The 14,927-nt window shown below is 48.2% G+C and overlaps 2 protein-coding genes across 8 annotated transcripts in view; one reads left to right on the top strand and one right to left on the bottom strand.

The window, feature by feature from the left end:
• Nucleotides 1-340: 340 nt before the first annotated feature.
• Nucleotides 341-7,550, top strand: zdhhc23b (zinc finger DHHC-type palmitoyltransferase 23b). Of its 3 annotated transcripts, XM_061804887.1 has the most exons (8): nucleotides 341-520; nucleotides 692-928; nucleotides 1,316-1,449; nucleotides 2,471-3,070; nucleotides 3,655-3,822; nucleotides 4,495-4,740; nucleotides 6,033-6,177; nucleotides 7,422-7,550. In XM_061804887.1, exons 2-7 carry the CDS (start codon nucleotides 749-751, stop codon nucleotides 6,100-6,102), a joined length of 1,398 nt encoding a protein of 465 aa, XP_061660871.1. In that variant the 5' UTR covers nucleotides 341-520; nucleotides 692-748; the 3' UTR covers nucleotides 6,103-6,177; nucleotides 7,422-7,550. The 3 variants fall into 3 exon arrangements, with proteins under 3 accessions (XP_061660871.1, XP_061660873.1, XP_061660872.1); XM_061804889.1 differs by lacking the exon at nucleotides 7,422-7,550 and having other exon boundaries at nucleotides 4,495-4,861; nucleotides 6,033-6,169; XM_061804888.1 differs by lacking the exons at nucleotides 6,033-6,177; nucleotides 7,422-7,550 and having other exon boundaries at nucleotides 4,495-5,894.
• The window catches only part of ccdc191 (coiled-coil domain containing 191), a 13,329-nt gene continuing 4,586 nt past the window's right edge, over nucleotides 6,185-14,927 (bottom strand). For 4 of the 5 annotated variants that reach the window (XM_061804882.1, XM_061804883.1, XM_061804885.1 and 1 more), the window contains 8 exons: nucleotides 14,330-14,664; nucleotides 13,860-13,945; nucleotides 13,670-13,752; nucleotides 13,498-13,587; nucleotides 12,951-13,094; nucleotides 10,763-10,915; nucleotides 8,802-8,956; nucleotides 6,185-7,557 (listed from right to left, as the gene is read on the bottom strand). In XM_061804882.1, the coding sequence (XP_061660866.1) occupies nucleotides 7,416-7,557; nucleotides 8,802-8,956; nucleotides 10,763-10,915; nucleotides 12,951-13,094; nucleotides 13,498-13,587; nucleotides 13,670-13,752; nucleotides 13,860-13,945; nucleotides 14,330-14,664 (1,188 nt within the window). In that variant the 3' untranslated portion in view covers nucleotides 6,185-7,415. Of the gene's footprint in view, nucleotides 7,558-8,801; nucleotides 8,957-10,762; nucleotides 10,916-12,950; nucleotides 13,174-13,497; nucleotides 13,588-13,669; nucleotides 13,753-13,859; nucleotides 13,946-14,329; nucleotides 14,665-14,927 lie in introns of those variants that run through there. The other variant, XR_009792675.1, reaches the window with a different exon arrangement.

Genomic DNA, 14,927 nt, shown 5'->3' with positions numbered 1-14,927 from the left:
AATAACACCAGGATTCCAAAAACTCCAATTAAATCATACTCATAATTCAATGATTAAAACTTATTAAGGCGCCAGGTGACTTCCGCCACCCATGCTACACCGGAAAGGACCACTGTTTCCTCGAGAGGCGTACCGACATGTAGCAGCAGCTCAATGTTACGGTATGTTTGTATTCCACAGTTTTGGACATTATTGGTACAAAATAGAAAAATTTAAATGGACTAATAAACATTTCGCCAAGTATCGTTAATGGTAAAAGTGTTCAAAAGTCCGAGCTTCACAACACGGGAAGGGAAAGTTCCGAAGTCCTTTGATCTTTTCTTAGTCGCATTTTGATTGCGTGGCTGTGGCTGAAGTACAGGAAGTTACCGCTGTCGGCAGCTCTTTGTTGGGAAACCATAAAGAAAATGTTATGCGCTATGCATTTTGGCATTATTTGAACTGGTTTCGCCAACAGAAAGAAACTCGTGACAGAAGTAACGGTTGCTAGGACGCTCCCCCATAGCAACCGAAAACGCACGTGAGTGATACTAGACAGCGCGTAACAACCGCCATTTTAAAGTTTTTTTATTGTATATATTTCGGTATCGGTTTTTATGCTCATATCCAGAGTAACCAATCTTAACAAATGTCATTTACAGTCAGTGTTTCTGAAATACTGTGTTGCATCTCCATTTCTTTTTGTATGTAGTTCACAATGGAGAAAAAAGGGACATAACCGGTCGTTTCTTCACAATGAAGACAGATAATGAGGGAGACTGAGCCAAGTTTTGAGAGAACTGAAGAGGAACAAGTTGAGAGCACCAAGGAGGGAGAGCCGGAGGGCTTGGGAGAACCTGGTTGTCAGGGAGAGGGCATAGAACAGACACTAGAAGATACTGAGAGGGAGAAACAAGCAGAGTGTAAGACACAGACAGAGAATATACAGGTATGTGGATCCTCAAGGTTAGCAAACATTAGCCATTAGCCTGCTGTCAATCCTAGCTGACGTTAACGCCTGGTGCGGCAAGATTCTCAAAGTTCTTAACAGGCACTGGTCTAAACGCTCCCCATCTAGGCGAGAAAAAACTTTCAGAGGAAACCCGTTTGTGCGCTGTATGATATTAATTTACTTTAGACAGGATGGGATTCAAACAGGCTAAAATGGCGCTGATGAGGTGTGGTGCAGTGTAGAAATAAGTGAAAAGGTTTAAAGATTCATGTATGAGAAGTGCGCTTTTTGACCTGCTCGCTGATTAAAGTGCCTTGAGATAAATTCTGTTAATTGCCGCAATATAAATAAAATGAATAAATCCCTATTTCTCCGTTTGTGCAGCTGTCAGTCATGAAGAGGAGGCGGGACGACGATGAACGTCTGTGCTGCTGCGAGTACGTCAACAGGCACGGCGAGCGCAGCCACGTGGCGGCCTGCTGCTGCGACTGCGAGGACCTGGATGACGCCTGCGACAGGTACGCCGGACGACGGCAATACAGTGAAGAAAATAAGTCTTTGAACACCCTGCTAGATTGTAGGTTCTCCCACTTAGAAATCATGGAGGGGTCTGAAATTTTCGTCTTAGGTGCATGTCTACTGTGAGAGAGAGAATCCAGAAATCACAATGAATTATTATTTTTTTTTTACGATTTATTTGTGTGATACAGCTACAAAATAAGTATTTGAACACCTGTCTCTCAGCTAGAATTCTGATCATCAAAGACCTGTTAGTCCGCCTTTAAAAGTCCACCTTCATCCCAAGAACACCATCCCTTCTGTGAAGCATGGGGTGGTACCATCATGCTTTGGGGGAGTTTTTCTGCACACGGGACAGGACTGTATTAAGGCGAGGACGACCGCGGCCATGTATTGTGAGATTTTGGGGGACAACATCTTTCCCTCAGTCAGAGCATTGAAGACGGGTCGTGGCAGGGTCTTTCAACATGACAACGACCCGAATCACACTGCCCGGAAAACCAAGGAGCGGCTCCGTAAGAAGCATATTAAGGTTCTGGTGTGGCCCAGCCAGTCTCCAGAAATAAATCCAATGGAAAATCTTTGGCGGGAGCAGAAACTCCGTTTTTCTCAGCGACAACCTAGAAACCTATCTGATCTAGAAAGGATCTACGTAGAGGAGTGGGCCAAAATCCCTCCCGCAGTGTTTGCAAACCTGGTGAACAACTACAGGAAACGTTTGACCTCTGTAATTGCAAACAAGGGCCACTGTACCAAATATTAACATTGGTTTTCTCAGGTGTTCAAATACTTATTTGCAGCTTTATCACACAAATTGTTCAAAAAAGTCATACATGGTGATTTCTGGATTTTTATTTTTTTTTTAGATTATATATAGCAGGGTGTTCAAATACTTTCTTCACTGTATAAGCCTTGCGGTTGTTTAAATAGAGGCGCCATTCTGGTTGTTTGATGTTTAGTTTGACAGTAAACCTTTAACGCCAAATGAGCAGATAAAAACACGTCGCTGTTGGTTTTCAGGTTTTTTAAGCGGGAGCCTCAGAATCCAGAGTCGCTGTCCCGCGTGGCCGCCGACATCGGGGACCGATTCCGCGTCCCGTGGCTCCGGGGCGGCGCCCGCAGAGTAGACCTGTCCGTCATTCCTCCTCTGCTCCTCCTCCCGGCGCTGCTGCACCTCGCTGCGTTCCACTTCCTGGTCGGCGTGGCGGTTCTGATCACTCTGCCGGTCTTGGTCCTGTGGTACTACTACTTCACTCACCGGAAGAAAGCCCGGACGCTTTTTTTCCTCAGCCTGGCACTCTTCTCCTTGGCCTACATGTACTATATATTCGTCTCCAAAGTGGTACCGCGCGGGGGCATCGGGCCCGTTCAGGTCGCCGCGGTGACCACGGGGGTCCTCCTCACCCTGGTGGGCCTGGCGTGCACCAAGAGAGGCCCTGGCGTCGTGAAGCCAAACCAAGATATTGATCCTGTTCGCCAAGAGGAGTCGGGGCGGGCGCAAGAGGGCGGCGACGGCCGGAAGAACTGGTGTTCCGTGTGCCAGGTGGTGCGGCCCCCCAGGGCGGGACATTGTCGCATATGCGGGGTGTGCGTGCTGCGTCTTGACCACCACTGCGTCTGGTGGGTACCGGTGAACATTCCACTTTTCTCACTTCAATTTTTTTTTTTAAAGAGCATTTTCCCAACTTTGTGACCTATGACCTGATCAACATTAATTGAAGAAAAAAAAATTCAAAAGTCACGTTAAAAATAACTGCGGTAATGTGGTTGCGAAAATGTGCACACCCTCTTAGAACTGATGATTTTGTGTTCAGAATAGACCGGTTGTACATTATTTGGGATAAGTCACAGGCATGTCAAATACTGGAAGGTGTGTGCTGATTTATTATATTTGAATGTCCACCCATCCATTTTCCCAGTCGCTTATCCTCACGAGCGTCGCGGGGAGTGCTGGAGCCTCTCCCAGCTGTCAGGAAGCGTGGTACACCCTGAACTGGTTGCCGGCCACTCGCAGGGCAACTAATTACAAGAGGCTGTGCACTTCTGCGACCACATTATCATGATTCACATTAATGGTGCAGTATTTGAAAGTATTTAGCACACTTAACTCCTTGAGTGTGTATCCTTTGTGTCTCCTTTGTTTGTGTATCCCCAACCCCCAATGATCTCTTCGCGCCCACCCCACAAAACGGTTGCCGGCTCAGGATCGACAGCTGCGTGGGCCGGGCTAACCACCGCAGCTTCCTGTTGACGCTCCTCACGTTCTTGTCTACGTCCTTGTACGGGATCGGCCTGGTGCTGACGAGTGTGTGCCCTGAGCAAAACGTCCTCACCGCCCTGTTCTACTGCCCGGGAGTCTACGAGCAATACAGGTTCCCCCCAAAAAAAACAAAACGTGAAAAATGATGTATACTCCTTTTGTTGCTAGTGGAAAAACTAATTAACCATACAGGCAATGTTTAAAGCCACGTTTTTGATCATATTTTATTAAGGAGCTAGACATCCCCCTCATATTATGCTGGGCCAATTGTACTAGTTTTTGTTACCATGACGACCGGTGTTGGGGTCCAAGCAACCATAAAGACACATCCATCCATTTTCTAAAAGCATTTTTTCCCCCCTCTTGGAACAGTGTTCTCCCTTGCCGGCACGGTGGATCAGCCGGTAGGGCATTGGCTCACAGTTCTGAGGACCCGGGTTTGATCCCGGTCCCGCCTGTGTGGAATTTGCATGTTTTCCCCGTGCCTGAATGGGTTTTCTCTCACGTCTCAAAAACATGCAACATTAATTGGACACTCTAAATTGCCCCTAGGTGTGATTATGACTGCAGTTGTTTCTCTCCATGTGCCCTGCGATTGGCTGGCGACCAGTTCAGGGTGTACCCTGCCTCCTGCCTGTTGACGTGACTCGTGAGGATAAGCAGCAAACAGAACTGTAGAGGGAGATATGGAACCCACTAGTCACCAAAATGTTTCCAATTAAATCAATTTTACGCAATGCAAATTTAATGTCACTCACCGGCACCATCTTGTGTTTTTTTCCAGTACCGCCCTGTGCTTCACGTGCGCCTGGTACTGCGCAGCGGTGACGTTCGGCCTCCTCCACCTGTTGCTGACGCAGCTGCTCAACATCAGCCACAACGTGACGGAGCGTGAGGCGCGCGCCGCCGTCAGGGAGCGCTCCGGCCGCCGGGCCCTGTGCGGGCTCGTGGTGGCGACCGGCGTCCACTCGCGGGGCCTGTGCGCCAACTGGGTGGAGTTTTTGACCATGTCGGACCAACGGACGCACGTGTAAGCGCGCCGTCGCTGTTCTGCTTTTGGTCCACTGGAGGACAGCATTGTGCCTTGCAAGCTCGCTTGGGCTTGGTTGCGCTCCTTCAGTGCTGTGAGAAAGCCGGTTGACTTTTTACAGGTATTTGAGATCCTTGACAGCGGTTATCCATGTACAAGTACACTCTTTGTTTTCACTAATAACACAGCCCACTAGTAGAATGACTGTCTCACTATTCATATTTTTTTCCACGACTGGTGCCTGCCGGTATGCTTTTAAACCTTGCTACTGTGCTGCACTAGTAACAGGTAGGCATTTGTCATGCACTAGTAGCATCATCCACTCTCCCAGTAGCTCCCAAATACCCATTAAGTAGTTTTCCCTTTCTCCTATTATACCAAAGTTGCCCCACTGGTGTGCAGATGGCATCCATCCATCCATTTTCTTAGCCGCTTATCCTCACAAGGGTCGCGAGTGCTGGAGCCTATCCCAGCTGTCATCGTGCAGGAGGCGGTGTACACCCTGAACTAGTTGCCAGGCAATCGCAGGGCACATGGAGACAGACAACAGTCGCACTCACAATCACACCTAGGCGCAATTTAGAGTGTCCTGTTTTTGGGATGTGGGAGATGACCCGAGTGCCCGGAGAAAACCCACACAGGCACGGGGAGAACACACAAACTCCACACAGGCGAGTCTGGGATCAAACCAGGGACCTCAGAACTGTGAGGCCAACACTTTCCAGGTAATCCACTGTGCCGCCCTGCAGAAGGTATATCAGTGGAAAATGTTTTTACTCGTCAGACATTGTCGTTCTTCTGGTAGCTTGATTTGTCTCGGTAGTGAGGATAAAGAGTGTACTAGTATATGAGCTGGATATCAAGAATATTGAATGTTTTCCATAATGTACGACAACCACGTCTCAAAAAGTCTTTTGAAAATGAATGCTTGTCCCTCGATGGCACAAGTACTAGTAGCACACACGTGAACTACTGTATTTTGCGTCATTAGACATCTTTGTCCTATGAGTATGCCGAAGTTGTCCTATTAGCTAACAGATGTCATTCGGTGGTTCCTAGTACGACATTGATTCCGCCGGTGCCTCCGAGTTGTCATAATGGCTTGAATTGTGTTCTTATTGAGGGCAAATAAATGCTGTCCTTCACACCCACAAGCACTGATGTCACATTTTCTTTGTATCCATTCACTGTAATGTTCACTTTCCACACAGTTTTCATCAATCAGCCATCTTCACTTTTTCCTTTCATCACTGAGCATTGTCTTTTCTGCCCCCCCCCCCCCCCCTCCCCAGTGCCATCCAGGCAGCCCAGGCGACGAGTGACGCAGCAAAGTCAGCCAGTTCAACAGCCGTCACGCTGTAGGGATGAAGCTGGATCGGCATACCGCCACCGCCACACGTAGTCACAGTATTTTATTTTTTTTTCAGCAGAAGACAGGTACGAATATATGAATAATTACATTCTGGATCTCATCCTATTTTGCAAAAACACGTCGCGTTTATTGATGACTCGTAAATCAGTTGTGGGAAAATTCGAGATGCTTGACCACTCTGTGGAAGAGATGGAGGGAACCGTCAGTATAGTTGAACCTCGGGGCCGAATTGATTCTAGCGAGGGCGGCACGGTGGCTCAGCTGGGAAAGTGTTGGCCTCACAGTTCTGAGGACCCGGGTTCGATCCTGCCCCCACCTGTGTGGGGTTTGCATGTTCTCCCCGTGCCTGCGTGGGTTCTTTCCAGGCACTCCTGTAGCACTCCTCCCACATCCCAAAAACATGCAGCATTAATTCCATCCATCCAGTTTCTTTACCGCTTATCCTCACGAGGGTCGCGTGGAGTGCTGGAGCCTACCCCTGCTGTCAACGGGCAGGAGGCAGGGTAAACCCTGAACTGGTTTGTTGCATGTTTTTGGGATGTGGGAGGAAACCGGAGAAAACCCACGCAGGCACGGGGAGAACGTGCAAACTCCACACAGGCGGGGCCGGTATCGAACCCGGGTCCTTAGAACTGTGAGGCCAACGCTTTACCAGCTGAGCCCACCGTGCCGCCCAACATTAATTGGACACTCTAAATTGCCCATAGGTGTGATTGCCGAGTGCAGCTGTTTGTCTCGACGTGCCCTCCAATTGGCCGGCAACCGGTTCAGGGTGTACCTCTCCTCCTGCCCGTTGACAGCTGTGATGGGCTCCATCGCCCCCCGTGACCCTTGTGAGGATAAGTGGCAAAAGAAAATGGATGGATGAATCTAGCGATTCAAGACTTGTTGCGAAAACTGCCATCACTAGCACATTGAAGAAAGGAACAACAATATAATAACAATAACTTCAATCAGACAGCACAAGTCGTAACAAGTTGGTAACACGCACACTATGTGGAAACTACAAACAACTTTAGGCTGTTGCTACACAACTTTTGCTTCATTTTGTAATTAAGATCCATGTCCTAGTATACTAAAGGAAAGAAGGACAATGTTGAGAAGAATGTCAGTTTTGACCCCCCGAAAAAAAAAAATTGAAGATTCTTCGTTGTCTCTCTACGGTTGATGCAACACCACTTGGGACTCCCTGACATTGTACGGCTTCGACAGCGTGTCCGTTATTTACTTCTCAATAAATGATTGACGACGTGCCGCGCGGCCGAGGCGTCTGCGACTTCCTCAGCCCGCCGGGCTTTTTTTTTCACAGAGGACGTGACCAGAAAGTGGGCAGCACCTCAGCCACCTTCCTGCAAAGCCTCTCCCGCCGCTCCTCGCGCTCCCTCTCCTTCCGCTGCAGACACGGAAGGAGCCTCCAGGCTTGGAAGCACCGCCGTTGGGCCGCTCTGAAGTCAGGACCAGGATAAAGAAAGAAAGAGAAAGAAAAAAAAAAAAAAACGAGAGCCGTATGAAATTGATATGCTTCTCCTCCCTCGACGACGCCTTAACGAGATTTCACATTATGGAGTGTGGAGTTCACAGGCAAGGACAGCGGGTGGGAATTGTGAACGTTTCTTTGCAATTTGACCCCAAGTTGCAGTGGAGGGGGGGGGAAATAAGACGGTCCTCTGCTGAATTTGTACGTTTGCACACTTGCTACAATATCCGCGTTAACTGGGGGGGGGTTCAATGAGATTTATTAGTAATGTGTGTTCCCGCATTGATATAAAGTTTAAAAAAAAAAAACTATTTGAACAGAAATAGAGGTTAATAGGCCATTTTGATTAATTGTTAAAAGGAGGAAAACAGCTCGCCAGATGTCATTATCCATGCCGCTTATCCTCACAAGAGTTGCGGGAAAGCTGGAGCTAGCTTCGGACGAAAGTCAGACTACGCCCTGAACCGGTCGCCCATCAGTCGCAGGGCAGATATCGAAACCATCACTGAGCGGGAATCGATCCCACACACCGAAGGTAGGCGTGTGTACCTCCATGCCATCAGTGATTCTGCTCGCCAGGTGTAAATCCAATAATAAAACATAACTTGTGGATCTTTATGTAATTGTTAGTACTGTATTTATAGTTCGAGTGTCACAAGTTAGGTTGCAACAAAGAGATTGAAAGAATTATGGAAAGCAACAAGGGGATGTTTTTTTGAAATATGACTGTTATGAGTGAAAAATATACAGAAGGATAAATAAACTTGACCTTGTAAGTTTTAGCTGTCCACGTGAGTCCCCAGACTAGAAAACCTGCGGACGGAGGTCAAGTCCCCCAATCCAACTGATTGATTGATATTCTTCCCGTTACCATAAATTATAAACCATAAAAAAATACGACTTTGTTTCTTTTAAGTGAGCAAACTTTCAAATCCAGCAGGGGATAAAATCAAATAATTTCCCCAAAGTATAGCCCGTTCTTTATGACTTTCTCTTGTGCAAATGCATTTAATTAAAGTACACGATGGTGGCACGCTGCCAGTCGCGAGATATTACACCGTGCTTACCAACCTGATTGGCCTCACAGAAGTTAGAATCTCCGTGGCGAATAAACGAGGGTTTTATTCCAAAATCTCGTTTATCATCATCTGGAGGTGACACTTATTGCTTTTCGGACTAACTACAAACTACTACACAAGAGTTGTTGCAGACCTTTCGCGGTGCCACTCGGCCATCTCCTCATGTTCCAGCGCCAGCCTCTTCTCCTGGCTCATGTGGTCCAGCAGAGCCCGCAGGAACCTCCTCAGCGTGCGGGCCCGGCAGAAGACGTCTGCTTGTTCCTCCTGACGTAACCGCAGGTCTTCCAGCTTCCGCGGAGGTAGGATAATAAGATCATTTTTAGAATCGAAACGTACGTATTTGAGTCTCCATTGGTGCGAAGACAAGTGATACAGCAAATGAATGGATGAATTCATGTGGAGAACATAACCCTGGAGCAACGACGTAAAAGTCCAGCGACATAACGCGCCGTTTGGCATTTGCTGATTTATTTTGAGGAAGAACTGAACCTATCCATTATTTGCTGCAAGACTTGACCTATTCCACGTTTCATGCATTATTTAGCTTCATTAAAGACTTGGGAAAATACCTTTTGGAGGGGAAATTCCTGCATATTTTTCTGTGTATGTAGTGAGCTATCGAACTAATTGAAAGTTTTTGACGCTAATTTATTGAGAGCTACCGGGTGAGGCGCCTTGAGGTACGAGTTAATTGACTCTGTGACCACCCACGTATGCCAAAACACTCGTATCTCTTATCCCAGATGATGTAAAAAAGCGTTGGCCTCACAGTTCGGAGGTGGAGGGTTCGATCCCGGACCCACCTGCATGGAGTTTTCTCCGGGCACTCTGGTTTCCTCCCACATGCCAAAAAACAAGCAACATTAATTGGACACTCTAAATTGCCCCTCGGCGTGATTGTGAGTGCGGCTGTTTGTCTTTATGCGCCCTGCGATTGGATGGCGACCAGTTCAGGGTGTAGCCCACCTCCTGCCCCTTGACAGCTGGGATAGGCTCCAGCACTCCCCACGTTCCTCATAAGGATAAGCGGTGAAGAAAATGGATGGATATTTAAAACAATCACATGCTAAGACATAATGAGGGAAACAATACTTGTACTAACAACTGTGTGACCACAAACAATGGAGCAACACACACAGACAGATAATATAGCTTTTACTTACAGACATATACGGTATCTGCGAACAACAACTGTTGTATTATACTGCCCCCAGGTGGCCAGGGTGAGCACACCAGGAGGAGCAAAATTGTGAGCATTCAAGGGGATCATCTTCCATTTTCTTTGCCGCTTATCCTCACGACGGTAGGGGGAGTGCTGGAGCCTATCCCAGCTGTCAACGGGCAGGAGCGGGAGCACACCCTGAAGTGGTCGCCAGCCAATCGCAGGGCGCATGGAGACAGACAACAGTCGCAATCATAATCACACCTCGGGGCAATTTAGAGTGTCCAATTAGTGTCGCATGTTTTTGGGATGTGGGAGGAAACCGGAGTGCCCACCCGGAGGAAACGCTCGCAGGCACGGGGAGAACATGCAAACTCCACACAGGCGGGGCCGAGATCGAACCCGGCTCCTCAGAACCGTGAGGCCAACGCTTTACCAGCTGAGCCCACCGTGCCGCCCGGGAATCAAGTAGTGTGACAAAACCAATTTCATTCTTCACAGTCAATGGAATTATATAACTACTGTATTCTTTTAAGAAGAATAACATTGCTGAGTTAATCTGACTTTTTGTTCAGGGTTGTGCCACATTTGCAAAATATTTTGTCTCGACTTAAAAGTTTGGAAAACACCGCTTTCAACGACTTATCTTTAAAACGGGCCGTCAAACGTATTAAGGCTGGCGATATTGTGTACATAATGTGTAAGTGCCCCTATCTGGCTTCACTTTTATTACCATTCCTCGGCGTCTTAACGCTTTCTCGCGTGGACTAAAGTGATAAAAGGCTAAACATGTATTAACCGGAAAGTCCAAGCGGAGCTTATTTTTCCTCACATGGGGAACATAATATGGAGCGCAGGCAGCTCGGAGATTAGTCACTGCCAGACGACGGACTCTGCAATTCCGATTAAGCGCGCTTGTGTTGTGTACGCACTCTTTTCCAGTAGCTTAAGCTCCTCCGGAGCAGGAATCGCCGGTGCAGTCGGTCAGCGCGGGCCTCCTTCTCAGACAGAGCTTCTCTGGCGGACCGGCGCCATTGCAGAGCGCATCGCCTCAGGAGGGAGGCCAGGTGGTGACTCTCGGCGAGCTGGCGGGCGATGAAGGGAGTCAGACAGAAACAATGCTTCGGTAGGGGGAAAAAAAAAACAAAACCAAAAAATGCCAAGTGCTGCTACTGCTATACTGTGAGAATTCTGGGGAAAATGCACATAGAGGCGAGCCAATAGAGATATTAATGCAACTTGTTATTGCTGGCAATTTTCCAGAGCGGAACTCAAAAAGGCACATTTCTCTCAAGTAGTGTTGACAAATGTAAGTCTGTGCCAGTGCCAGTGAGATAATCCAGTCACTCCATAGGTGTGTTGGATCAAGTATTGTATTGCTCAGGCTGCCTGTATTAAGAGGACACTTCAAAATGTGCAGTTTTACGGTACTGTGGGAGGCCACATGACCCCTCTCCCCCTGACAAAAATCATAATAGCACCCACTGTAATGTTAGAAAGCTATGATTGTGATACAACCTACATCATCTTGTGTGTGCGTGTGTACATATATATATATATATGTTGTTGTCCTTTCGGCTTGTCCCTTTCGGGGTCGCCACAGCATATCATCTCAGATGAACGCATATATATGTTTGGCACAATTTTTACACCGGATGCCCTTCCTGACGCAACCCTTCTCAGGGAGTGGAGGCCCCAGTGGGATACGAACCCACAACCCCTGGTTTACCAAACCAGTGCTCTAACCACTGAGCTACGGGGCCTCACTCAAACATATATATACATGTACATGTACATATATATATATATATCTCCGTGCATCCATCCATTTTCTTCACCGCTTATCCTCACGAGGGTCACGGGGAGTGCTGCAGCCAATCACAGCCGTCAACGGGCAGGAGGCGGGGTACACCCTGAACTGGTTGTCAGCCAATCAGAGGGCAAACAGCCGCAGTCAAGAGTCACACCTATGGGCAATTTAGAGTGTCCAATTAATGTTGCGTGTTTTTTTGGGATGTGGGAGGAAACCGCAGTGCCCGGAGGAACCCCACGCAGGCACGGGGAGGACATGCAAACTCCACACAGGCGGGTCCGGGATTGAACCCAGGACCTCAGAACTGTGAGGCCAACCAGCTGATCCACCATGCAGTCTCTCTCTCTCTCTCTCATCTCTCTCTCTCTCTCTCTCTCTCTCTCTCTCTCTCTCTCTCTCTCTCTCTCTCTCTCTCTCTCTCTCTCCCCCCCCCCCCCCCCGATACACACACATGGCGGCACAGTGAATCAGCTGGAAAGCGTTGGCCTCACAGTTCTGAGGTCCCGCGTTCGATCCTGCCGTGTGTGTGTATATAAAGAGAGGTCTCGATGTGCCCTGCGATTGGTTGGCAACCAGTTCAGGGTGTACCCCGCCTCCTGCCCGTTGACAGCTGGGATAGGCTCCAGCACTTCCGTGACCCTTGTAAGGATAAGCGGCTAAGAAAATGATATATATATATATACACACGCACACATTTTATAATGTAATTATTACATTTGTAAACCATATATATAGTAAATACAAATGAGTATATATTAAATGTTAAAACACTATTTTTTTTTTTTTTTGCCAAAGCTCGCTAATTTCCGGCCATTATCCAGATATTTGTTTTTAATCGCATGGGATAATTTTGACACGTAATTACATTTCATCAAAATGGGATTTTTTTTTTTTTTCCCCAGCAAGACATTTCCAGTTTAAAATCCGATTAGCATTTATTATCGCACGCAGACAGACGACAAAACCGGCTTTACAGTCGTGAGATAAGATTATCTCCGATAGATGTTCCAAAGCTCCCCAAAGTTGCGGTCCGCTTTTCAGGAGCAACAAAGACTCGTCACTTCGTCGCTTCCCGGCGGGCGCCGGCACACGCGCGGCGATAAACAGATGCCGGATTTGAATTCACGTCCCACTAGGCGATGTTTTTTTAAAATTCAAATGGAAGTTGCGTATAACTGGAGCTTGGAGGTCAAACATCCTCTGACGCGTCGTACAAAATAAGACCCTCAAAGGTTTTAAGTGTGGAGGGGGGAGTGCACTGCCAATGCCACCGTCCCTCACCCCCCCCCCCCAAAAAAAATAGTTACCTCTGCGTTGGCCTCCTTGAGCCCTATTAGGCGTTTCCATGGCGCCAGGCCTCGATGACGTAGGACTCTTCTGTTGTAGTGCTGACAGGCCCGATCCAGGAGTTGCTGCTGCTGTTTCATTTGCATCAATTTCTCCTCTTTCTTCTACACAACGAAGAAGCAGCGAGGTAGTGAAGTGAAGCGAAGTGAGGTAGTGAGGGGGTAGTATGCCCCTTTGGGGTGCCTGAAGGGGCCAAAATGAAATATGCGCAGTTTCCAAATTGTCATTTAGTTGTTGTTTTACGGCACGACGCACCCCTGTACGCTATAATTCATTTTGCGACGTCCGTAACCTCGCGTGGCGACACCGACGTCTACCCAGTGAAGAAAATAAGTATTTGAACACCCTGCTATATTGCAAGTTCTCCCACTCATCGCAGGTGCATGTCCAAAGTGAGAGAGATAATCTAAAAAGAAAAATCCAGAAATCACAATGTATGATTTTTTTTAAACGATTTAGAACTTGCAATATAGCAGGGTGTTCAAATACTTCCACGGAGCATCTCACCATCCTGGCCAGCATTCTCTCCTCCCGCTTCTGGGCTTTCTCCGCCTCCTCCTCCCTCAGTTTCTGCTCCTCGGCAGCCTTGATCTCGGCCTGAATGAAACGGGCCCTCGTGATAAATAAACAAAACAAAAACCATTCTAACAGTCTACGGTTTGACGCTTGCCTCACTCACCTGTTTTTCCTCTTCCTTCACCCTTTTGAGTTCTTCATTTTGCTTCTTCCGCTCGGCGCGGACCCGGGCCCGCTCCTCCATGGCTGGAAACGGAGGTGATAAATGGGAATGCGATAAAGCAGATGTGTGCTTCCATCCCATTGACGTAAATATCCGTTGAACCTCACCGCCTCCAACGCGAAGAACTTACCCGAGATGATTGGGCACGTGTGCGGTTTTAGGTTTTGCCTCTGGGGTGCGCCGGGGTTGTCGGATTCAGCCGGTTCAGTCGGGGCACTGCAACGGCGGCAAGGTTACCTTGCTTCTTTGTCTCGACATTTTAAATCACGCCAGTGCCCACTTCAATATTCTGACAGTTTGTGCATCCCACTTATGAAAGATTGGCCACACACTCCATTTACAACATCCTCTATTTCAAGATTCTCAACCTTTATATGACAGCTAGAAATATTATGAAAGGTCCACACAGCCGGGAACAGAATTTAAACTGTGGGATTTGACCCCCGCCCCATAACTTTACTGGTGGATGGCATGAAATGTCAATTTATAACTCAAGGAAGCTTAGGTTTTGGCATCAATTATGCCATTTTGTTTCTGGGCATTGAGACAAAGTGGCACCCTGGACTTGTTTCCCTCAGGATCGACGACCCAAAATCCCACCTTTGCCGTGGCGCCTGTCTGGACGCCGCGTTCTTCAGGTCCCAGGCGATCATGACCTTGTCCCGCTTGAGCTTTGCGATCTCCTCCTGTTGCTCCTTGAGCTGCCGCCTCTGCCGCGCGATGATCTTCTTCTGGGCGGCGTGACGGTTTTCGAAGCGGCTCCCGTGCAAGCTCTTCGCCTTCGGCCCGGTTAAGTCGCCGTCGCATTCAGCCCCGTCTGCGTCGTCGTCGTCGTCTCCGAGCTGGGCCTCTGCGGCGGCGACCGCTTCCTCGCGGGTGCCCGGTTGAGGCCGAGGACCCGCGCGGGTTTTACGATGGCGCGGAATGATGGGCTTCTGGGGATCATTTGGACTAATAGTGTGAAACGTTACTTTTAAGCAATGAAAACATGCGTCATCGTATACATTTGTCACTCCTCCATGACTTCGTCAGCCCTCTGTACCCGAACCCCCTCTAGCCCAGAATCCACGCAGATAACCGGCCCAAACCTGATTATGAGCGCAACCTCCACGCCGACCTCGACTCTTGTGAAACTTCATCTCCCGCTCTCCGCTTCCTTCCGTCCCCTGAGCTCTGTTCTACTATCCTTTCACCTCCC

The sequence above is a fragment of the Syngnathoides biaculeatus genome, chromosome 19, assembly GCF_019802595.1.
Source record: "Syngnathoides biaculeatus isolate LvHL_M chromosome 19, ASM1980259v1, whole genome shotgun sequence".
Classification (NCBI taxonomy): Eukaryota; Metazoa; Chordata; class Actinopteri; order Syngnathiformes; family Syngnathidae; genus Syngnathoides; species Syngnathoides biaculeatus.
This window is presented reverse-complemented; position numbering and strand designations above follow the sequence as displayed.